The sequence below is a fragment of the Procambarus clarkii genome, chromosome 87 (genome assembly GCF_040958095.1).
Source record: "Procambarus clarkii isolate CNS0578487 chromosome 87, FALCON_Pclarkii_2.0, whole genome shotgun sequence".
NCBI classification, from domain to species: Eukaryota; Metazoa; Arthropoda; class Malacostraca; order Decapoda; family Cambaridae; genus Procambarus; species Procambarus clarkii.
This window is the reverse complement of record NC_091236.1, coordinates 9509972-9535606: the sequence shown is the minus strand read 5'-3', so window position 1 is coordinate 9535606 and position 25635 is coordinate 9509972. Positions and strand designations below refer to the sequence as shown.

General features: G+C 38.5%; 1 protein-coding gene across 3 annotated transcripts in view; it reads left to right on the top strand.

Annotated features, from left to right (window-relative positions):
- The window catches only part of LOC123747047 (uncharacterized), a 56908-nt gene extending 43382 nt beyond the window's left edge, over positions 1–13526 (top strand). For 2 of the 3 annotated variants that reach the window (XM_045729022.2, XM_045729023.2), the window contains exons 10-11: positions 1894–2043; positions 12901–13526. In XM_045729022.2, the coding sequence (XP_045584978.1) occupies positions 1894–2043; positions 12901–12941 (191 nt within the window). In that variant the 3' untranslated portion in view covers positions 12942–13526. Of the gene's footprint in view, positions 1–1893; positions 2044–12900 lie in introns of those variants that run through there. The other variant, XM_045729024.2, reaches the window with a different exon arrangement.
- The last annotated feature ends 12109 nt before the right edge of the window (positions 13527–25635 follow it).

Genomic DNA, 25635 nt, shown 5'->3' with positions numbered 1-25635 from the left:
TATGTACTTGAGATTTGAAAAGTATATGCTACTTTTTCTGAGCTGGCTCTCTCAATTGGCTCCCTGGAGCTTAGGCCCCTCAATCATACCAGGTTCCTGAGACATGATGTACCGAGAATTAGGACCAAGAGCTGACCTTCTCACAAAAGCCATGTTAGCATAGAGATTAAAGATTGATCCAGAACTGTAGAAACCAATAGAAAATTTAACAGGCACAATGAAAGAAAACCACTGCTCTCAAGAAATTAAAATAAGAAAACAAGGCAAACAATACTGAAGTGTGGTTATCAAGAGATAAACAATGCTTACCCAACTCTCATGACAGCCACTGGTTGGCAGCCCAGGTCAGTTGTGGTCGCATTCCACTACTCTTCTCACTCACAAGTCTGACACTGTCCGTGTCATGCCTAAATTTTTATTTCTGTTAATCATGGCTAAGTCGTCATCGTGGTTTATCTAACCATTTACAATACACGAGGTCTTGCTTTGTTCATGATTTATTTTGCTTTATGATTGTGTTTACACCACCCCCATTGTTGTAAGAGAGAGATCCTTGTGAAGGGTATAATGCAGTAGAGATGTAGAAACAGCAGTGTTAAATGTTAAAAAAATTTAGAACTCTTACAGTTGAAATCCCCGCTAGTACAATAGGCAGTTGTGCACATTCGCAGAGCATTGTCATAGCAGGAAAACGTCATCCCCAGAACAGGCAGGTGTTGGTATGGGTATGGGTATGGCTTTCAATCCTCTACCTTACATTGTGTATCCCTGGTTTATTACACATATTTTACTTCAATATATGCTTCTGGAGATTAATTTTCAGGCATTAGCTGGTACATTCTTTCCAAGAGAGTTATAGTACACTAACTGTAAATGGTACTTGTGTGTGTGTGTGTGTGTGTTAATTACCTAAGTACAGTAGTTACACATTGAAAGCTGTGTTCATAGTGTCCTACCTTCCCTGTCATCTTTGTCATGTGATGCTTTGAAGCTTCCAGCAGGTTTATCATTCACTGATTTATTCCATCTGTCTATAGTTTTTTCTTGTCAACTTTGTCAATTCTTAACATGATTTTGTATGCAGGGATCATATCGCCTCTTTTTCCTTCTGTTTACTAACTTTGGTATATTTAACCCCTCCAAACTCTTCTCATAGCTCTTGTGTTTTAGGTCCAAAAGCTGTTTAGTAACATATCTTTACACCTTTGTGTGATTATGTTGTTGCTGGATTTCTGTTTTGATCATACAGTACTTCCTTCTAGGGTGACAGCCTATCAGGCTGTGGTCTCTGTAAGAGGTTGCACTTTACAATACAAGCACTTGCTGGCCTTGGCAAAAGCAGGGAATCCCAATAATTTTTAAGTGAAGGAATTTAAGAATTTGATTTTTGCGACTTCCACTTCACTATCAAATCCCCATTACCTGCTTCTCCTAACCTGGCCTTTAGTTGAGCTCCCAGACCCTGCCATTGATCAGTGCCAAAATGAACTTAAATCAAGGCTCTGGTCCTGGGTCTCGGTAGGCTTTCTCAGTCTCGGGGACCTGGCATGATTAAGTCTTTGGTACTTTCGTAGCGAGTTCCACTATAATTCCTTGAGCGCCAGGGATCTAATAAGGGACTGCCACGATAGGGGCTTTTCGTTCCTTTTACTGCTATATTTTAAGGACCTTGGTTAATTATGTAAGTATAGTTCTGATAGCATATTGTACTTTAAAACAGATGTTATGAATACACAATTCTTATGAAAATAAACGAATATGTATTGAACTGTAACAATCAAGTTGAATTAAAATTTCATAACAGCAACATTATATTTACCGCATGCACATTCATATTCTAGCAGTATAATTTAACATGTTGACCCTAACATATTTTTGTTCAAACCCTTTCAGAACTAGATGATGGTGCATATAATCCATTGTGGACAACCAAAGGCTTCACTCAAACATTTCATTTCTGGAAGGAATCCCGCCGAGCCCAATCTGTTCCACTTAATGCCTATCTCACTTATGTCACACTGCCGTGGTTCACCATTATCACAGGTAATTGTTAGGTATCCTTAGTAGAAATACCTTATGGATTTGTTATGCTGAATTATGTCTTTTTCTAGGAGGCTCCATGGTGGCATCTTGGTGCTTGCTGCCTGGCAAGCTCCACCCAATTAAACTTATGTTAGATCTTTGCAAGATATATATAAGCCTACCAGGAACCAGAGGCCAAAACCACGTGCCCCTCTAATGAGGCACAAGGATCAGGGGATTGTAAATTGCCCTAACCTAGAAAAGGGAAGGGGGACAAGTCATGCATACATACAATAAATATTGGACAAGTACCCAATGAGCGAGCGGGGAAGTGGAGATAGCTCAAGAATAGACTGGAGGGGAAACATCGTAGTCAAGGAAAGTAGTGCCAAGGCTTAGCCCAGTTCCTGGTCTGGGCTAAGCTCTAGTTGTCCTGTTCTAAGGTCTGGGTTAGAACTCTTGCCTTTTTCTGTACTTCATTGTTCTACAATTTCATATTTTCATTTATATTTATTGCAGGGTAGTGAAGGAGCTGATCAAAGTATTTGAATCCTATCCTGCCAATGGAGATGATCATAGTGTTTCGATTTATGAGAAAAGTGACATTAGATGGTCCATTGAGCAGTAGGGGGGTCTGATTTTTAGGATTGATGGATCCAAATCTTGACATTATGACAAAAGATAGCCTTTTGGGTATCGATTCAATGGTTATGGTGTTTTCAGGCCCTGTGGTTGCAGGTTCAGCACCAGTCTCTTGAGGTTGAGGTGAGTGAATGGCTTCCAACACTGGTGGTGGCGCTTCCAAGGCGCATGTCGTTTCCTGTTCAGTGACTGGTGGTGGTATTGTCCAGTACTTCCGAAGCGGATGGCAATCCTAGTACATCTTTAAGGACAATCACTGGTGGTAAACTATTAGCCACTAGGTCTCTCTGAAAGAGGCTGTGATTATCCTCGGTGGCTCTATTTTCAAATGCAATGATGACCTTCATATGTATGTTGGAGATGGGTGATGTTGGTATTTCTGAATGTGGTACAACTTAGGGTAGCTGTTGGGTGTTACCCACCCAGGCCACTGTTTGTTGTCATTACTGGAGTGTGAATTGTCTTGGTATGGCAGGGAATTGGTTATCATCACTGTTGTACGGTATGGGCATCTGTTGTGTCGGGTTCCAGTTGTCTTTGTCCAGGTCTTGAGTTTTTGCAACTCCTTCTTTTAGAGGCACTGGTTTGACACCACTATTTGATTTTCACCACAGAGAGCACATTTCCTGGTGTTATTGGTGCATATCTTCCACTGTGAGTCAAAACAGGACTACAGGAGGGTAAACTAATCATACAAAATAGGGCAGTGAAGCCCCAAGATTTATGAGCCACTTGCTGGGGAGGTAATTCTCATTTTAGTTACACCTGCACACCTTTTTCCTCATACCACCAACCCTTATCCTCCAGTCACATAAGCTTGGCATGTCCATTAAACATGTTCACTGTTACACTCCACTTCCTCCTCAGTGGAGGGTTGTCTACAAGCAAGGAAGAATAAGGAACATCATGCTGCAACCAAAAGGCCCCAAAACTGAACTGAATTCAAACAAGGCCAATCCATCAAGTTAGCAAGTTCCTGATCCCCACAGGAAGAACTGAAACAAGTCCATCATTGCCGAAGAAAGTCAAAGCTGACTTTTGGGAAAGTAAGGCCGATGATGGAAAAATTCTGAAACATGATGAATCCAAGGACTCAAACTGTACACAGTACACAAAACTGGGGATGAACAGCCATGGAAACATGCTCAAACATGGATGAGTCAAGTCCTCTGCCCAGAGCAAAAGACCTTCCACAGAGGAACCAAAAACCAGGTTCAGCTGGGTGTACATCATTTATGGAGTCCAGTTGTGGCCATTCACTGTTATCTCTGCACCATTAGCATTGCATGGATAGATGCTCTGTTTGTGGATACAGTTTTCCCTAGTTCCATGTTCCAGAGCCCATTTTTCTTAGGTTGTCTGCAGTTTCATCGGGTTTAGCCAACCTTCAGTCTACTGTCCAGTAGGACAGTAGATCCCTTAGTCGCTAAAGGGATGTTCATATGTTTGCATCTCTGACCGTGTTTTTTTTAAATACTGTTTGTCTTAGGCAAATATTCAGGCTCGGTTGTTTTGGTGGTGCAATAGAGTTCTTGAATCATGCTGGGCTTGTGCGACTTTCGGGTAGTTAACTTGTCAATAATTCCCCCTTTTATGGGGTTACTTTCTGCAGCTCTCATATGCCCCTGATGTGTACCTCTTTTGTTTTTGCTTTGTGGGGACCTTTGTGGAGCCTTCACAGAAAATCTTGGAACCCTCACTTCCCTATTCCAGGGTTTCAATTTTTTTCTTCTTTCTGGTTAATTGACTTGAAATTCATGGGAATGGAATTGAGGAGGAAGGTGTGTGTTCCCTTAGTGGTGCACAGGCGGAACTATCTAGGAAAACTGCATTATGTCTGGGTGATGTGTTCGTCTAAGGGATTCGCTGCCTCATTCTATGCTTTATTTAGCATGCTGTTTGTATATTTTGGTTTGCCCACTTTTCTGATGGCCTTTTCTTGATTTTGGTGGTCTAAGTTTCCTACTCATTGTGCTTCTTCAGAAAGGGGGGGCCAGGCATAGGCTTTAGGTCCCTGGAAGGCTTACAGTGACTTGCAAGGGTCTTGTGTGGATTAAATTGTCCGGGGCTTGCCAGGTAGCAAGCACCAATGATCCAGCAAGGACCACCCAGAAAAGGGCATTTCATTATATTCGGTGCTGAATTTGTTCAGTGAGATATATTGAGAAAGCTTTATTGAATTGACTTGATACTGATACCTCTTTTGTATGATTTTAAAACATTGGTTTTTATATTTTTATATAGTATATGTGTCTCTTTCCCTGAGAAACAAAATATTAATGTGACATGAATATGCCTATAAAGTTTCCTGAGAGGACTTTCCCATCAGCTCCCTAAGCTTAACCACTGGTACAACCAAACCATGAGAATCACACCTTCGCCTAATAGGAGTCGGGACTAGAATTTGGCTCTTTATTCATGAGGAGGCAAGTTGGAGATTAGATCATCCCAAAACTGATAAAAAAAATCCATTAGAAAGAATGGGCATAACAAAACAAGCTGTTACTTGAAGGAAATTAGGTACTCTGAGGTAAACAAGGTACAGTAAATGATCATTTCTGAGGGGTGAATGTTCTAACTGTAATGTGCCCAGCTGCCACCAAATTGCAGCCCAGATCACTTGAAATCTCAGCTAGCCTGCCCCTGCACCTGATCTCTTGAAGTCTCAGCTAGACTTCCCCCGCACCTGAGCCTGTATTGAATTTGGCTAAAAATATGGCTCAGGCGTCGAATTTGGGATGTTTGGGATATTTTGAAAACTGCAGGGGGGTTTAGGTAAAATGTGACCTATCGCCGCTATCAGTAATTGGCATATTTTTGGTATAAAAAGTCTTAATTTCAAACTGCAAATACGTGCAGAGCCAGAATTTGGCTCCAAAATGTGGCTCAGGCATCGAATGTAGTTCAGGCTCGGGTAGTTTCAAAGCGTTATATGACAAAGAGTGCTGGGAAGACGGGACACCACGAGCATAGCTCTCATCCTGTAACAACACTTAAATAATTACACTTAGGTAATAATTACCTGATCACTGTAATGGAAGCATACCTCTGACAGGGTCCCTCTTCTGTTCCCTGCTTTCAACTAAGTGGTGTCAGCTATTCCTGGAACACTTGTTTTGTCAGAAGACCATTGCTTTGTTATTGCTTCTTTTATCTTTTACAATTGTCCTTGATATCTTGCAACCCTCAACGTGGATGTGTGGTGCTTGGACAAAAGATCCATCTCTTATGCGCTTTGCTTCCTTCTCTGAGCCAAGAACTTTTGCCATCTTACCCCACTGGTAACCTTTTTCTCATCTTTCTGTTGTTCATATATTAATATGTTCTCTCGGGAACTCTGGCATTCTCTTGGAGGAACTGTTAGGAGAAATCTGCAGAAAGCTGCTGAGGCCAACACTAAAAACGATTGTAATGAAATGCGACTTTTGTGTGGCACCTCAGAAGCTTCCCACTCCTACTGTTTTCCCAGTGGGAAGAACAGTAGGAATGTTTTCACTGTGGAAGTGAGGGAAATAGCTAGCTGTGACCCTAGATGAAGTAGGCTGGCATCTGATGGCAGCTGGGAAAGTTATGGAAGTGTCATTTCCCTGTTCCAACTCTCAGTTAGGTTATTTTAGCATTTTCATTCTTTTTCATAGAAATGTTGATGGTTTTGTTTTGTCACTGACTATCTGAGCAGTTCATCTTGGCTGCTGAACTGAGGTGAACTAAACTGTTCACTTTGCTCTTATACACTATTCCAGTTTGCTTCCCTTGCCTGTTTGGTGGGGGAAAGAAGGGCACTTATCAAGCCAGTCTCCCAACAGTCCTGAGAAAGTCTTATGAGCCTGTTGTTTTGAGGCAGCCCTGTGGTGCCAGTGCCATAGGCTCCTGGGAGTTAATGTGCTCCCATAAAATGGTATTTCATTACACTCAAAGGTCTTGCTTTTCTGTGGAGAGCCCCTCCGGCTCCCTGGAGCTTACTGGGCTGATATGTATGTATTAGACTGTGGCATCAGTCAGGAATACGTGCAGAGAGCCAGAATTTGGCTCCAAAATGTGGCTCAGGCATAGAATTTGGGATGTTTGGGATATTTTGAAAACTGCAGGGGGGTTTGGGTAAAATGTGACCCATCGCCACTTTCAGTAATTGGCATATTTTCGGTATAAAAAGTCATAATTTCAAACTGCGAATACGTGCAGAGAGCCAGAATTTGGCTCCAAAATGTTGCTCAGGCATCGAATTTGGGATGTTTGGGATATTTTGAAAACAAGGGGAGAGCAGTCTTGTTGGCCCCTTGGTGGCCAGCCCAGCCTTGGTTTCAGGCACTGCTTTTTCAGTGTCAAAACCCTGGGATCTTTCTGAGGTTCCGCCTCTTTCAGCAGATCGATCTGGTCCAGCACGTGGCTCGTTCTATCTTCTCCTCCGATCTTTGCATCTGGTGTTTCTGACGCGGGTTTATCACCTCTTGTATGGTGATCAGGTGGCTTCATTGATGGTGTCCCACCTGCGTGTTTCGTCTCAGCAGCAGTATGAAGTTTCTTGGTGGTCCTATCGGCATTTTTTGTCTCTTTGTAGGTTATCTACGATTTCTGATTGGGTTGTTTTGTCCTTTCTCTTTTGGCTGTTTCAGGACCTTCATCTTATGCCGAATACTGTCGCTTTATATCGTGCAGCGCTAGCAGAGCCTCTTCAGCTTGCATTCGGGGTGGATGTTACTTCTGCTCTATTCCGCAAGCTTTCTTGTGCATTGTTTCACTTCTGGCCTGCTCATGCGCAGCGTGAGCCGTCCTGGTCGTTAGACCAGGTACTATCTTGGATTGTTCTTTTAAGGCTCTCTTCTTGTTGGCATTGGCCTCTGGCGTTTGGGTCGGGAAGCTTCATGCTCTCGTCTGGCACAGGGGTTTCTGCTCTTTCGGTCCTGGTGGTAGGTTTGTTTGCAGCCATCTCCTTTTCTGGTGAAGAATGAGACTGCTACCTTCCGGATGGGTCCTTGGGTTGTTGCTTGGTTAGGCCAGGGGTGCATCATGTATTGTGTCCTGTTGTAGCTCTTCGCCGTTACTTGCGCGCCTCGGTGGCTGGGGACGTGCTTTGGGTGGACCCGGTTTCCCTTCTTCCCTGTTCCAGGGCATAGGTCTCCCAGGTCGTCTGCAGAGTTAGTCCAGCCAGCCTGCGGTCTGTTCCTGTGCCACGACGTTTGTAAGTTCGCGGCTTTGGCTGCTATTTTTGGTAACATGTCCTGGGCTGACATTCGGGCGCAGGGTTTTTGCCGGTAGCACAGGGTCCTGGCCGCACGGTACCTTGTTAATGTTCCAGGCCCTACTCGGGCGTGTGTAGCCTTGGGTCGCGGGTTGCAGCCAGTTGTCTTGACTTCAAGTTAAGGAGCGAGTGGCAACCATCTCCCAGGTAAGTCCCTCTTTTTCTTCTCTTTCGTTAGGTAGCTCCGGGAGCCGGAGAGGGCTTTCCACAGAAAACCAGCGTTGCATGTAATGAAACGTCATTTTCTGGGCGAGTCCTGGAGGCTCCTCGGCGATCCTCCCTCCCTCCCTCCCTCCCTCCCTCCCTCCAGTCAGTGGTTTTCAAACTTTTGACATTCAGCCTCTGAACTAGGGTTGGATATCTGGTGTGTGGGGTCCGGCAGCTCCCCCCTTCTCCCTCCCAGGAAGGGGGGGCTGCCCAGACAGTAATTACCTAAGTGTAATTACCTAAGTGTAGTTACAGGATGAGAGCTACGCTCGTGGTGTCCCGTCTTCCCAGCACTCTTTGTCATATAACGCTTTGAAACTACTGACGGTCTTGGCCTCCACCACCTTCTCACTTAACTTGTTCCAACCGTCTACCACTCTATTTGCGAAGGTGAATTTTCTTATATTTCTTCGGCATCTGTGTTTAGCTAGTTTAAATCTATGACCTCTTGTTCTTGAAGTTCCAGGTCTCAGGAAGTCTTCCCTGTCGATTTTGTCAATTCCTGTTACTATTTTGTATGTAGTGATCATATCACCTCTTTTTCTTCTGTCTTCTAGTTTTGGCATATTTAATGCTTCTAACCTCTCCTCGTAGCTCTTGCCCTTCAGTTCTGGGAGCCACTTAGTAGCATGTCTTTGCACCTTTTCCAGTTTGTTGATGTGCTTCTTAAGATATGGGCACCACACAACAGCTGCATATTCTAGCTTTGGCCTAACAAAAGTCATGAACAATTTCTTTAGTATATCGCCATCCATGTATTTAAATGCAATTCTGAAGTTAGAAAGCATAGCATAGGCTCCTTGCACAATATTCTTTATGTGGTCCTCAGGTGATAGTTTTCTATCTAGAACCACTCCTAGATCTCTTTCTTTATCAGAATTCTTTAAAGATTTCTCACATAATATATAGGTTGTGTGGGGTCTATGTTCTCCTATTCCACATTCCATAACATGACATTTATTAACATTAAATTCCATTTGCCAAGTGGTGCTCCATATACTTATTTTGTCCAGGTCTTTTTGAAGGGCATGACAGTCATCTAAATTTCTTATCCTTCCTATTATCTTAGCATCATCAGCAAACATGTTCATATAATTCTGTATACCAACTGGTAGATCATTTATGTACACAATAAACATCACTGGTGCAAGAACTGAACCCTGTGGTACTCCACTTGTGACATTTCTCCATTCTGATACATTGCCTCTGATTACTGCCCTCATTTTTCTATCAGTCAGAAAATTTTTCATCCATGATAGAAGCTTACCTGTCACCCCTCCAATATTTTCCAGTTTCCAGAACAACCTCTTATGTGGAACTCTGTCGAAAGCCTTTTTTAGGTCCAGATAGATGCAGTCAACCCAACCATCTCTTTCCTGTAATATCTCTGTGGCTCGATCATAGAAACTGAGTAAATTCGATACACAGGATCTTCCAGATCGAAAACCATACTGTCTGTCTGATATTATATCATTTCTCTCTAGGTGTTCTACCCATTTAGTTTTGATTAGTTTTTCCAATACTTTCACTATTACACTTGTTAATGATACAGGTCTATAATTGAGGGGGTCTTCCCTGCTGCCACTTTTGTAGATTGGAACTATGTTAGCCTGTTTCCACCCGTCTGCTACGATTCCTGTACACAGGGATGCCTGAAAGATCAGGTGAAGTGGAATGCTGAGCTCAGATGCACATTCTCTCAGAACCCATGGTGAAACGCCATCTGGGCCAGCTGCTTTGTTCTTACCGAGCTCCTTGCGCATTTTTTCCACTTCGTCTCTAGACACCTCTATGTGTTCTATGTTGTTCTCTGAAATTCTTATTGTATCTGGTTCCCTAAAGATTTCATTTTGTACAAACACACTTTGGAACTTTTCGTTTAGTGTTTCACACATTTCCTTTTCATCTTCCGTGAATCTATTTCCCATTTTCAACCTCTGAATATTATCCTTTACCTGCAATTTGTTGTTTATGAATTTATAGAATAGACCTGGTTCTGTTTTACATTTGTCCGCAATCCCTTTTTCAAAATTTCTTTCTGCCTCTCTCCTCACTGCTGTGTAGTTGTTTCTCGCATCTTTGTATCGCTGGTATGTTTGGGGGTTCGGCCTCTTCCTGTATTGATTCCATTTTTGTGTCTTTCGGTCTCTAGCCCTCTCGCAATTTCTATTGAACCAATCCTGTTTCCTAGTTCTGCATCTCTGTTTTGGTATAAATTTTTTTGTGCCTTTATCATATATTTCACAAAACTTGCCATACATCTCATTCACTTCCTTGCCTAGCATCAAGTCTGTCCAATTATACTCACTAAAAAAATTTCTAAGGTCACCATAATGTCCTCTCCTGAAGTCTGGTTTTTCAACTGCTTCAACCTCCTTATTTTCTTCCAGCTTATAACGCATTGCATACTTTATTCCCAAAAAGACATGGTCACTTTTACCCAAGGGAGGAAGGTACTGAATGTCAAATATCTCTTCCTCCTTCCTGGTAAATATCAAATCTAGCATGGAGGGAACGTCCCCTTCCCTCATCCTCGTAGCTTGTTTAACATGTTGATACAAGAATGTTTCCAGGATGAGGTCTACAAATTTACAGGTCCAAAAATCTTCTGTTTTAGCTTCATATGCTTCCCAGTCTATGGATTTCAAGTTGAAGTCACCGACTATCAACAGTCGTGATCTATCGTTATCCGCTCTCGCTATAATCTTTCTCATTATTGTTATAAGACCTTCACGTTTACTATCTAGCTCCTCCTTTGACCATGTGCTGCTTGGCGGTGGACTATATGCATTTATCATCATTAGTTTATCATCCTCATAGCAGATCTCTAGTGCTATTATGTCAACTTCTTGTGGATTGGCAGTCATTATTTCCTTCACCTTTAGGTGTTCTTTTACCAGCACAGCAACGCCACCGCCTTTCCTAATTTTTCTGTCCCGTCTCCAAATTGAGTAGCCCCTTGGGAATATGACCTCATTTAAAATTACATCTTCAAGTTTTGTCTCCGTGAGTGCAACAATGTCTGGTGTCTGCAGCTGTATTACATCACTTAACTCCAGTATCTTCGATCTCACTCCATCTATGTTGGTGTATGCAATCTTCAGGAACTTGTTCCCCCTCTCCTTATTCTTCACTCCCCCTCTCTCTATTGATTTTGTTGGTTTGCCTTTATGTACCACTTTACTGGTTTGCCTACCCCTATCACTTTGTAGAAAAAAAGAATTTATTTCTTCTTCATTCCTGCTCTCATTTAAATGTTTTGCCTCGGCGAGGTTCAGTTTCAGCTTCTCTCTATCTTCTTTTGAAAGATCTCGTCTTAATGACCACCCTTTCCCATCCTCATCCCTTTGCAATTTTCTAGCATTCCTTAGTACTTCTTCCATCTGTTTGGCACCGTTTAGGGTGATCCTCAAAGGTCGATCTTTCCCTTTTACGTACCTGCCTATTCTCCTGTAGTCGCACACATTCTCTCTGTTTGTAAGACCTTCCACGAGGCCAACAATTTTATCTACTACTTTAGCTTCTTCTACAGCTCTTTCTGACCTAGATGTTATCGCCTTTTCTTTGCAGCCAAAAATGATCAGGGACTTACTCCGATCAACTGTGTTTTGCACCAACTTCGGGTTAGATGCCAATTCTTTCCTCACTTCTAGCCTAATGTTTGTTTTATCTTGGTTGCTGCAGTGTTTGACTTCCTTTACTGCTTCTTCTATTTTTTCCTTCTCCTTGGCCACTTGTGCATAAGTGAGTTGCATATCTTTCTTGCACTGTTCTATTCCCTGTGTAACTTCCTCCATCTGTGCTGACAAAAGCTGTTTCTCCTGTTGAATTTCCTTGCCTAACCTATTGTAGTCATTTATGTTTAAATTTACTTTAACTTCTTCCAAAGCTATTTTTAAGAGTTTATTTTCTTCTTCCATGGCTTTGCAATTTGTTTCCAATTGATTCTTATCCTTGCGCAAGTCTTTCACTAAACCCTCAAGACATAAAACTTTGCTATTCAAATGGTCATTACTTTCTTTCAATTTACTAATTATTTCTACATGAGAGTTCACTATAGTATCTAAATTTACCAACTTGTTATGTAGACTACTAATATCAATGCTTTCTTCATTGAATCCCTCAAAATCAAGCTCTGTTTTGTTTTTCCCCTTGCCAGTGGCCATCTTGAATGTTCTTCTCTGCACTGTAAACACTAGGGCAACATTTTCTCATCCGATTTTTCACTTCCCTTAGCACTTTCCTGTTATCTCACCTATTTTTCAAGAGCACTATACCTTTATGTTCTCTGGGACACCACTCACTACCATCAACCTGTACTACAATACTTAGGATTGTTGAAATATGCTGGAGCTCCTCTGCTGCAAGTGTTGACCCTAGGGGTGTCACCTTTTGAATCCTCAGTGGCGCAGCATCGATGATGATGTCATGCTTGCTTGCTTGTTTTCGGTTTGGGGAGTTGTGCTTGCTAGTTTGGCTTTCGTTTGCAATTTTTAACCAGCTGTAGTTTGTTTTCAGACTGCCTATCTTTCTGGGTGCCTAACCCAGTTGATGGCAGATATAGAATACTTCCAACCACATGGGGGTTTCTATAGGCCATCACTTCTCGTGCCTCTTTGAGGGAAGCCAGGTTCTGGCTCGTGATCCCCGGTAGGCTAAAACTTGATCGAATTGACTGATGCTATGGTCTAGTACATACCTATCAGCCCAGTAAGTTTCAGGGAGCCTCCAAGACTCACCCAGAAAATTGCATATCATTACATTCAACGCTGGTTTTTTCTTTTTTTCAGATATACTTGACCATCGGACAGGTCCCATCCTTACTTTTTAGTGCCCTTGTGATGAACTTAAGGAATTTTATTCTGGTGGATGTTTGAGATGTCTCACACCACATGCTTCAAATGCTGTTTATGAGGTGTATCTGAAAAATCTACACTTGTATACAATGACTACCCGAGGATGTCTTCAAAAGATACATGTATGTTTTTATTATTTTCAAGTGACTTTTTATACTTTCTCATAAAATTATGAAACATTATTGTACTTTATTTTATAAATCAAGCTCAGGACACCAAATATATTCAGTGAGTCCCTTTTTTTTTTTTTACTTTCATACTCATCAGTTGATACAAATTATTGAATGTGAGAGAAGGGTATTGTTGATGATTGTACACACTTGGAGTGATTGTTTCTATTAAAGAAAAACCGAACTTTGTAACTAAACAATATTACTGAATGTCTTGTGCTGTGTAAATCACAGAGGTGATCCTTAATAAATGTCATTATCATATGTGTGTCAAGACCAAATGTTGTTTACCAGCAGCAACATATTGTTGTAACAGCTGTGTGTATCTTGTTATTCTCTGTGCTGCTTATTCTTATGCAGGCGATGAGTCACAATAACGTGGCTAAAGTATGTTGATAAGACCACACACTAGAAGCTGAAGGGACGACGACGTTTCAGTCCGTCCTGGACCATTCTCAAGTCGATTGTGACTTGACAATCGACTTGAGAATGGTCCAGGACGGACCGAAACGTCGTCGTCCCTTCACCTTCTAGTGTGTGGTCTGGTCAACATTCTTTGCTATTATATATGTTCTTTTGTTCTAATACTATGCTTTATCTCCGGTAATCCAAATCGCTCTTCTTTCTCATCACTTTTTCTTACCTCAAAGTTATATATTGTTTTTAATACTTTTGTTCTTTTAATAATAATTTTTTTTCTTATCTTTGTTTTTCCAAACACAAATTTTAGGTGGTGATAGCTATAAAGAAAAAGCAAGCTGTCAGAATTTACCAAACAGAAAACCTTTCAGCATTTTTGCTCGTTCTATATTGGTTGATTCTCATATAATTTGCCGGTGTTCCCTGAACTGACAGTCTAATTTTAAATACTGTAATTTTATGCTTCTTTGACTGTTAAACAATCGATCATCTTGATATTTAGATATCAATATCCCTGATATTTATATACAGTGTCAATATTAATGTCTCCTTCAGGAGATATTAATATTGAAAGGAAACATTTTTATTGCTAATCATAAAAAAGTGTCATGCTTTTATATACAGGGATACGAGTCTATGAGAATTATGGAATTGGAAGCTCTAGTCAGTTAAGTTCTAGTGAAGAATACAGTTAAGGCAGTAAAAGGATTTCTATTTTTTTTATTTAAATGAGGTTTTGTACGGAAGGAATAATCAAGTTTTAAATTTGGTTGCTCCAAAATATAGAAATTGGCTATAGTTCCTCACAAACTTTGCTGTTTTTGACCAAGACAGTAGTATTTTGAAATTTACCTATTTTCCAGTACATTACAGAAAGATTCAGTGCTGAGTAAACTTAGGGTAACTCTATAATGGGACCAAGTGTCCATCTCCTCTCCTGGTTCACTCTGTGCACCTTAGAGAGGATTACAACACCATCAAGACCTTCCTGGATGCATTGAAGCATGATGAGTATGGCTGGAAGGTCATCAGAGACTTCAAAATGGTAGCATTTATGATAGGTCTTCAAGGAGATTTTACCAAGTTTTCCTGCTATCTTTGTCTTTGGGACAGCAGGTGATAACACTGAAAATGTAAAGATGCAACTTTGCATGTTTTCTCATTGGACATAGGTAAATTTCACCATATGACTGTCCTAGTCAGAACAATTTTGGGAGGAATAATAGCCATTTTCCATACGTTATAAAGGTGACTTAGCAATTAGGAAATAACACCATCCAGGAGCAAATATTTTGTTACATTATGTTATCAATATGGTAAGACTTTTTAAAAAAAAGCAAGAAGCAAGGAAATACACATACAGTATTTAAATTATAAATTTAACTTTTGTGCTGTATCAACTTTTTTTTTTTTTTTTTACAATTTAGTTATTTTAAATAGTTTAATCGTTTAACAACCAGGTACTTATTCACTGCTGGGTGAACAGTGGCTACAGTTAAAAATTGGCGCCCGGTCAATCCTCCCCAGTAAGGATACGAACCCAGGCCAAAGAGCATGATCTTAATTGGTATATTTTGTTTTCCTACATATAAAAAATATCCCATACATTCTTGGATGATTATAATTTTGGTATTTGTGGCAAAATGCACTTGAGGTAATTACCTAGGTGTAATTACCTGAAGGTGACCAGATTCTCTAACCACCTACTGATGTGGTTAAAGCATTCGTACCATTTAATCATTGTTAGAGACCTCTGATTTGTTCTTTATTTCACAGACATTTCATTGTACTTGAAGTAACTGGGTTTATGGTGTTTTATTTCTTTGATTTGCCCAATCTATGAAACTGAGGCTTAGTGTCAGTAATTTTCATCAAAGACATTAGTCTTGCATAAATGTCTTCCAGCAGGAGTACTGCTAGGATTGCTCTTGGTCATCATACACACTGAAATGGGACGTTTCATAAATACTGTAAATGGATTAATCGATTGCTTAATTAAGATTGTTTTGGAACAATCGTGAAGAAGAAAAAATGAATGTAGATTAATTTAACTGTGATGTTAAATTGTAGGAAAAAAAAATCTTGTCAGTGAAATATGGCATGTAAGGTGTACAAAAGTGGTAATATGAGCTGTACAAAATTTGACATTCAATTTGTCTGTACAGTATTCATATTGTTAAAGTTACCTATTACTGTATACAGCATTTTCATGCTGTTTAATCACATGTACAGTAGATGACATTTTAATTATTTTTCGAGCTTCATGCTACAGTATTTCAATTCAGTGATAGAATTCATTAAAATCTGCATTTTTATATTAACATTGACTAATACACAGCATGATTGTCGTTATATACACTCCGCAGAATACCTCAAGCCATCATCAGGAATTGACCAACCTTATTCATTTGTGGAGCTCTAATTGTTGCATGGGCAAATATTTTGTTCTGTATTTTCATCATTTGTCTTTATTTTTATTGTGAAGGAATTCCAGAGCAGTGACTGGGAGAGAAAATCATAATCACTTTAAAAAAACATGGTGTACAATCATAAGTACAAAGCCATTGATTTTTGTACATGTCGACACAAGTAAGCAGTTACTTTGTTATCAATTTTTTAAAGCACATATTCATATTTTTTTGTAAAACCTGTATTGGTATCATAGAATATGAAGCAAATATAATGTTCAAATAGGATAATCATATTATCTCATTATTATTAAGTGGTAATGATGTTAGCTTTTACCTTTTTACCTTGCAGTATTCAGTACTAAAATGATCAAGAACTGAACCTTGTGTATTGAGAGTTTTCTGTAGTGAATGGTAAATTTCCTGAATGGGGATTGAGTGAAATTGTATGAAAGAATATACATATAAATGTACACATGCAGAGGTGTGAGCATTAAGAACATATTATCATATTTTTAATTTGTTTTTATAAATGTTTTCTGTAGAAAATTATTTCAAGGAAAGAATTCAAGAGATAGTGACTCGAGGATACGTGGAAATATGAGGAGTCCATGTAGCCTGTGCCATATTTCGTCCATATTTTGATAAATCAAACTGCTGTCCTTACAGCGTACACATGCTCTGAACTCACTTGGAAGTTAGTCACCTTAATGCATCAACAAATCATTGCAGGTAAATAGACATTTCGTAGACTTAGCATTAGCCCAGAAAAGTGCATATAGGCTCAATTGTTTTTAAATTATATAAGATACATAAATATGGATACAAACTGTACGAAAATAGTATTATGTGAGCACAGTGTAGTTCGAATGAAAATTATTTAAACCCTTATTAGAGGTGGAAATCAAATGTTGTTATACTAGATGTGGCCAATACAAAATATACAAATTTCTTACCAGTATGCAGTATTAAAATGTGATACAAAGGGCTCTTTCTTGTATAGATATTTAAACAAAAATTATGGCTGGGTATGAAAATTATGAAATTTAAGTAATTGTACCTTCATATTATAGTGATGAAGAAAACTTTCATATGTTTGCCTTGTCTGGTTGCATGTACACTATAGTGCACTGTGATGCTAGTTGTGGTGAGGGACTTGGCATTAAGGTTGCATTAACAAAGTTTTCTTCACTTCTGACATGATGAGTCTCAGTAAATGTTGTATAGTGCATTTGCTTTTTACTTGATAATTAGAATCAAGGTGCAATTATATTAAGATAATTTTGAATGTACTATACAGTGCTGTATAGTCAAATGAAGTAGAACTTAAACTACTCATTTTCTGTACAAGATGAACTCAAGGGTCTACAAAGAAAATTTGTGGCGAGTGCTCATCTGTCAATCACAAACACTGCCAATGAATAGATGTGTTTACACACAAAACATTGAATAGAACAAAGTGTTACACCTAATTAACCTGAAGACGATTTAAGGTGTTACTGAGCAACCCATCCTCAAGCCATGTTCGTCCGTGCTGCAGCTGTCCCCAAAGGCACATACATTAATTACTTAATATTGTACTGTAGTATATTTTTGGTTCATTTAGGCCTCCGGCCAAGTGTTGGAACCAATTAGGTTTTTCAGCACTGTGTTTTCTCCAGAATATGATTTACCAATTGTTTATCATTCTGGTCTCAGGTACTGGCAAGTGCACAAGGGTGAGCACAGTAACAAATGCTGCATTCCTCTCATATGGTGTAATAAATAAAAAAATTATCTCATATGAATTAATATTATACTGTACAGTATACTGTGTTAGTTTTGCACATTGATCTAGGTAGGAATGGGTAGGCATATTGGCTCTGTTGACCATTATATGCTTACAGAACATGGATGGAGCATTTTGTGAGGTGCATTGCAAACACAGTAAGTGACTGAAGCACTTTTGAAGAAAAGTTTGAATGTAACTAGTTGTCGTGTTTGAAGTACAGTGCTAGTATAGTACATTTCTTCAAACTTAGATTGCTACTACATGGAATGGATTTGGTTCTTTTGTTTTGAGGATGGGCTGCATAGAAAGTTTGTAATGAGTATGTTCATTTCGGTTGTCTAATGGTTAAAAAAAATTATTTAAAAGTTAGTCAAAATTATTATATTTTGAAGTAATGATTGAAAGTTTACAAATGATTTGTTAAAATACTTGTTAAAAATTAGTTTGAAATAAGTAACACTGTATTTCCTCTTTTATGTGATGAATATAGTCATTTTTGGAAGGGCCACTCTACCTTAATTAAACACTGGGTAACTGAGCTTTAGACCCTACACCACACCTCCATCCTTCACCTACCATTCTTCATGCGAAGGGAGCCTGAGGATCAGACATAAACTCAATGCCGGGATGAAACCCACCCAAAAGCTCTGGCACAACAAAATGAGCAACTATTTGAATGAAAAAGTAATATTCCAGTAAATGAGGCAAGCAATGATTGTTGCCACAGGAGAACCACCCTAACTCTGATGCATGTGACCATCATCAGGTGAGAGCCCAGGTCACCCATGGGCTTCAGCTCTCCTGTCTCTAGTGTGGTGTTGAACACTATAGTTAATAGGTAACACAAGATCCCTGCAGTTTCTTTTACTAACATTGTGATATCTATCTAGTATGGTCCGACTGCATTAGCTATATACAATTCTTCTGGGCATCTTTTTACTCTTCTAAATTAACTTCAATTTTGTCTAGAGTTTCTAGTCAGTTCTCCTTGGTCAGAACACTAACCTAGACAAAATCGCTTGCAAAGTGCAGAGCAAACACTTGTCATTCATCAAGTGTTCTTCTTTTTCCCTGCAGTCTGATCACATCATCTTGTACCACTGTTTTCCAACGTATGTGACTATGTAACAGGTTAGTTTGACTCTTTTTGCTTTAGCTGCAATATCATTTTCAAACTGCAGCTCTGCCTGCCCTCCTGATTCTGGTGTACTCATTTCTGGCCCTTTTAAGTGCCTTCCGATGTGCCTCTGTAGGTCCCTATACTTTTTCCACGCACATTTTGTCTTCTCTTCTCCTCCTGACGCTGCTGAACCATGGGCTTGCTGTTCTGTTTTTCTTCTTCCATCTTGAGTGGTGTGAACTGTTCTGTTGCTGCTTTGAATTTCCATGTTATGAGTACCATCATCTCATTGGCTGACTTATATTTTCTCCCATTGATAAGCCTTAAGTCTTAGTTACTCAGTGTATAAGCTTTGGGAGCTGTTAGAGCCTACCAGAAGAGGATGTTTCATTACTGTTTATTAAATGCTTGATATTTTAGTTTCACATGAAGACAACCACTTAATTTTGAATATACAAAGATTATATTTTTGCAATTAAAATCTGGATGTTAGAGTATGAAGAAAGTGTTTCTATTAAATTCATGATATGAAACATTATTTCCATTTCTGAAACCAAAAAATTTTAATTAACTGTACATTTCATTATTTATATTACCGGATAAGTTTATTCACAGGAGAATGACTGTCCAGTACATATTAAGAAAATAAAGAGAACAAACACCAAGACATATGCTGTACCCTATAGTATGTAAATAAGATTACTGGTATATTATTTTTAAGATGAATTATATGCAGAAATGTGATCTGCCTTTTTCAATAATAATCATTCATATTTTATATATTCCAACTGTTGTGATTCTAGTTATTACCAGAGCAAGGAGTTCAGAGTTAGTTTCAAGTAAAGGAAGTAAAAGATTTAAGTGAATACCGTAATCTCAAATAGAGGTGAACAAAATTACAAATAATGAAAGTGTATTACTTGCAGCTATAAGTTAAATGTATTCAATTCTATATTTAGGTTTTCATGCCATTTTTTACAAGATTTTGCTGTTTGTAATAGTATACAAAAAATACTCATAAAATGTAAATGAGGGTGCTAATGAAGACTACTACTATAGTTAGCCAATACATGGCTAAACTTGAGTAAAATCTCTTAAAAGTTCTTGTTGCTTTCAGTAAGTCTTAATTATATATTAATAGTAATTAATTTTGTTAAGAAATTGTGCATTTTCATTTTAATGCCTGTGAGGATTGTACATTTCTTTCATGAATCAGGTCAGGTAAATGTATTAAGATTTATACAGTGCCTCATGTAGGATCATGCACAGGCTGCTCGAACTATTTACCACCAGTGAATTATTTACAAACTTCAATTAAGCAGAATTTTTTGCTAATAAGCAAATCATCCAGAAACAAGATATATGTGGAATTCTATAGAAATGTATCAGGAATTTAATGGAAATTAAGATTTCCTGTTTCAGAGACCAATAAATATGAGAGTAATGCACAACTCTGATAAACCAAGCAACGTTGAGGATTCTCACTCCTGTGGCCTCTATCTGCTCCTTCACTTTGTATTTCAACTCATCATTAAACTGAGTCTGTGTAATTAATGTGGGAGTGGGATACATTTACTTCTGTACTATAGCATGTATTTGAAGCTCAAGCTGTGAGTAAGATTCTGAACTGTGTTGTGAATTTAGCATAACAGGTTATCAGTCTAATTCATATTTTATTAAGTAGTTGTTTTTCTATTTTGGAAATCATTCCGAGTAGCAGAACTTGAATAGCGATTTACCTCTGATTTTTGTTAGAGAATTTGCAAACTTGAGAATGATTACTTCTTACTGTAATCCCAGAGCTCAAGGAACTGCTTTGTAAAGCAAACAAAAACCATAAACATACTTTAAGTCATAAGAAAATCATTGATATTGAAGACGTCAAGGACTCGGGATTACCATGTTGATTCATATGGCAGAAGCCAAGCAGCTGCCAATACAGCATGTAGCAAATTACAGTATAGTGCATCCTCCCAAATCTGGACCACCTAATGGATCTCTCTAAATGATGGACCAAATGCACCCACTGGATTTCCTGCCAAAAATTTCATTTATAAACAAAATCCAGATTCTGGAGGGGTACACAGTGATATCCAGATTGCATGCAATTTCCATTAAATTGTATTTTTATTTTATTTTGCTAATCTTGCTATCTTATTTGTAAATAAGAAAAATGCATATATATTTTAATTGTTTTAATAAGCTAGTACTGTACAGTACTGTACTATAAATTGTATAAAAGGAGTTTGCATATGAGATTTTTCTGGGGAAGCTCCTTCTGGCTCCCAGACATTTTGAAGCTATCTCACCGAGATGGCTCCCAACTACGGTACTGTACTAGGCACATCAGCTGCAGAGTTCTCTCTTGCTCCCCGTCACAGAGGTGCAGAGAGCAGGTGACACACTCCACCACCCCACCAGGAAAGCATCCAGGAAGTCAATGAACCAAAACAGACCACTGCTTAGTTCAAAGAGAGTGAAGCCTCTAAACTGCCAAATGTAATGTAAACAATGTAAACAAACAATTGAATCTCGAAACTAGCATGAGCTCATTAGGACTAACCCTTAAGACAAATGAAGTTTATGAAATTTTTAAAGCACTCAGATTTACTGTGTGCACAAAAGTATTGATTTTTGTTCTTTTTAAGTGCAGTCTGGCCTCTTGGTACTCAAGCATTAACTTCAATTTTTTCTGATATATGATTATTGCACTTGCAAGTTAAAGCCATATCATGCAGCAAGAATTGTGTGGGTACATTAGACAATTATGGAAGGAAGTTTCATACCATGGATACCAAGACCATTTTGTTAGACAAACTTGATCTTAGTTAAGGCGGAATGTGGCCAGCAGTGGAGTATGGCATTTGGTGCTATTGCCGTTTGACAATAAAAAAAAATACACAGACAAAGCGAATGATATAATTCTGAATAAAATAGAGATCAGTGGAAGTTAAAGTACATTAAAAATATTGAAACCTTCTAAGCATGAGGCTTTAGATGATTCTGTTTTAGCAATGATATATGCAGCACTGGAGCCCAGGGCTGCATCTTGGAAACGAACAATTACAGTGTAGTCGAGATAATTTCATAAACCATGGATGTTGTGGACTTCATGGTAAGTTAAAAACATGACTGGATAAATTTAATTGATGCCATTACAGCAATATAACTGCACTTTGTTGCCTCTTGTGTTACCAAGATGACCAATGCATGCCAAAAAAAGGTAAGTGAGCAATTAATTTTGTTTTTTTATCATTTAGAGGCTCAAAATCTTTATACAGTGTAGTATTTAAGCATGCATATACATGTATTTTATCACTTGTCACAAGAAAAATCATGAAAATTTGGTGATAACCAACAAGGGGTAAATTTCTGGAAATCCAGATTGGGTCTAGAACTATATGATCCAGATTTTGGAGGTGCCACTGCATTTTGATGTTAGCAACTTGATAGGTCAGCTTTAGCCAGGATTTGTAGCAAAATTCTTCAAATTTATTACATTAAAACATTTCAGAACTTTCTATTAAACTTCATGATTAATAATAATACAGTAAATGCAAAGATTTGTTTGCAATTGCCAGTCAAAGGATGTACATTATAAGTTTATCATGGGGCTCACCAAAGTGCAATTGGTAAAGATAGTCAAAAACTGTGCTTCCCATCTCTATTTTACTTCTAAAACTCAAATCCTAGCTGTACAAATGATTATAAAAGCATTTGAACCAAAGAATATAGTGGATAATTTAGCTGTTAAATGTACAGGTAATGATATTCACTTGATGTACAATTATGTCACAATGTTCTTTGTAAATAATATTGTTTTAAATGTTGGATTAATATCAAAATCTCCTCTAAACCCCACTCATATGTTAAACTTTATATGAAGTTCATAATACAAAGACAGTATTCTGTACAGGAATTAATTCTTGTGATATCTGAGAGGTGTTTGTATAGCGCAGGTTTACAGTGAGCCCAAAAAAACATTTTACTAGTCTATGCTATGTGAAGACAAATATGAAGTTAGATGAAATTTGCAGCATCTTGTCAGCAAAAGATTTCATTATTGTTGAACACACTTGATTATTTTTTGCAAATTTTGTAGAGAATAGTCCCCTTCGCAAAGCATAGTTGTATCATTGTTGGGTTCAGCCTCGATAGAAGTAACAACATTCATTTGATATTGGTTTCCTTCAAGGTTCTTGCCCAGCTGTTGATAGTAAATTTTAGTCATGGGCATTAGTGTTAAATTACAAAATAATACATAATTGCTGCACAATTTTTATTACCATTATTTTTCTTAAAACTATCTTGTCCCAATCAGGAATTTGTAGCATATATTTAAGCTTGTATGTTTTACTTCCTGTGGCTTAAATTTAGAATAATTTTTCATAGGCAGGCTATAAAATTTACAGATAGCTTACTTACAGCTTGGCACTGATTTTTCAACTGTGATAAGCAGATTGGATTAAAGAGAGTGGTTGAAACTGATATGTTTTTTCTGTCCTTGCTCAAGTGTACAATCCATTTTACTATTTATTTGTGATTTGTGGGAATATTATATTATGATCTTGAACTTTGAAGTTGGATATAATCCAGTGTCGGGTTACCTGTGATTTGAATCTCGCAAGGACCTCAGGGTGTGACTCGAATCTTAGCAGCCGGTGAGACAAATTCCTTGTAGCTCATGATTTTGTTAATTTATTTAGACAACACTTAATTTTCTATGCTCTCACAACCTAAATACAGTAAACACTGAAAAATAAACCTTATGCCTTTAACATTAAGGTTGGACCATGAGAGAAACACCTGTCTGGCCCTTTGGGATAATCTTTTATGCGCACACACTGTGCACTTCACCAATGTAAGCATGGACGATGGTAGGCATAATGGCAGGCGAGGTAGTTTCTGGGAGTATGTCTGGCACCTTCACAGTTGCCATTAGTGATCCAAAGAGCACTAGGTGTAAATAATCATAACACAAAATTGTAGATTGTAGCACGCTAAAACAAGCCAGTTCACACACAGCTAGCTTGTATTCACTGCAATTCTCATCTTCCAAGATAATAGAATTAATTAAATGAAGTACTGTACTATATTTTTGTTGTTTTACTGATAGTAATTTAAGAATATGAATAAACAGAATTACAAGAACAAAAACAAACATTTAAATGAGTTATGTGTGTCGTGTAGTTTATAAAACAATTGTTGCCCCTCATCATCCCAATTTAGCTTTCACAAAGTAGGCATGGAAGTTTACTAGTACTTTTTACAAAGGTAATTTGATTGTAGTCAAAGCATATTACACTACCCTGAGATGTAACAGACTAGCTCATCTGCATTCTTTTGCCTTCCGATGAAATATGAAGCTCTTCAATGCTACTTCTACAACTATATGTTTAAGTATGCCTTGGGATTGTTTTATATGCCTCTTATCAACAATATGTAGTTGTCTCCCAGGGCAGTGTTTTAAGCACTTTTTTTTCCTCATAACTAAATTTATTCGGCAATGCAGTGGATGACCCCTCTATTTGCTGCTGTGGTAACAATTTCTAGTTTATTCATCTCCATCTTGCAATTGTGTCATCATAGACTACCATGTATGCTTTAAGTTTTCAATTACAAAAATTATACTAGGAAGCATATTCCAACCATTCTCTTAACAGAACAATCTGCAGTTCTGACAGTAAGATGCAGGTCTCTGTTCCATATTTGCCCATGGACTGATCACATGGTCAATATTTTTGGAACTAATTACCGAGTAACATAATAGAAGTAGGATTCTTCGATTGTTTCAAGCGTAGGTTTAGGCATATACTATATATGAATGAGATTGGGTGGATATAAATAAGAGTCTCCTCATATAGGCCAATAGGCCTTCTGCAGTCACCTTCGTTCTTATGTTCTTAATATATAACCTATTTAGAAGTGTTAACCTCTTTCTGTTTCAGTGACAGGAGTAAGGCCATATGGATATGTCACAGTGAATAATTTGTGAAGTTAACCATTTACACAGAAATCACAATAACGTGATACATCAAATAAACAAATCCACAAGGGCCGTGATAAGGGTTAAAACCTATGTCTAGGATGATCCCAGACGCACCTTAGTTAATTGCGCCGCGACATGGTAAAAGAATTGCAACTGGAATTGCTACTGCTCTCACACGGATCCCGCATTCTCTCCGAGACAAACTGGGGATTTTACACAATTTCCCCATGCACCCAGGCTCTGTCAATAAGCTGTTCTACCCCTTTGCCCTTACTACAATACACACAGAAATAACAATAGCATGATACATCAAATGAACAAAGCCACAAGGGCCCCATGATGAGGGTTCAAACCTACACCCAGGATGATCCCCGGTTTGTGCCTCGGAGACTGCGGGATCCGCGTGAGGGTAGTAGCCCTCCTGGTTGCAATTCTTTTTACCATGTCGTGGCACAATCGACTAAGGCGCATCTGGGATCATCCTGGATATTGGTTCGAACCCTCATCACGGCCCTTGTGGATTTGTTCATTTATAAACCATTTATCTTTTCAATGGTTTTAGAATATGATTGGCCAGGTAGAAATTTGAATAAGTAATTCACTTCTGGATGGGACTATGAATAACAAAGTGTGTAGTATTAAGTGTTCTTTATCACCATGGTCTTCCTCCTATCCAGAGGTCTTGCTTCCCTAACATCCCTTGATAAATTCTGTGGGGGTGGATCTGATACTTTTGTCATCGCTTTTCATGTCCTTTTACTCGTGTTAGTATCTTGAATGTCCTGGAATAT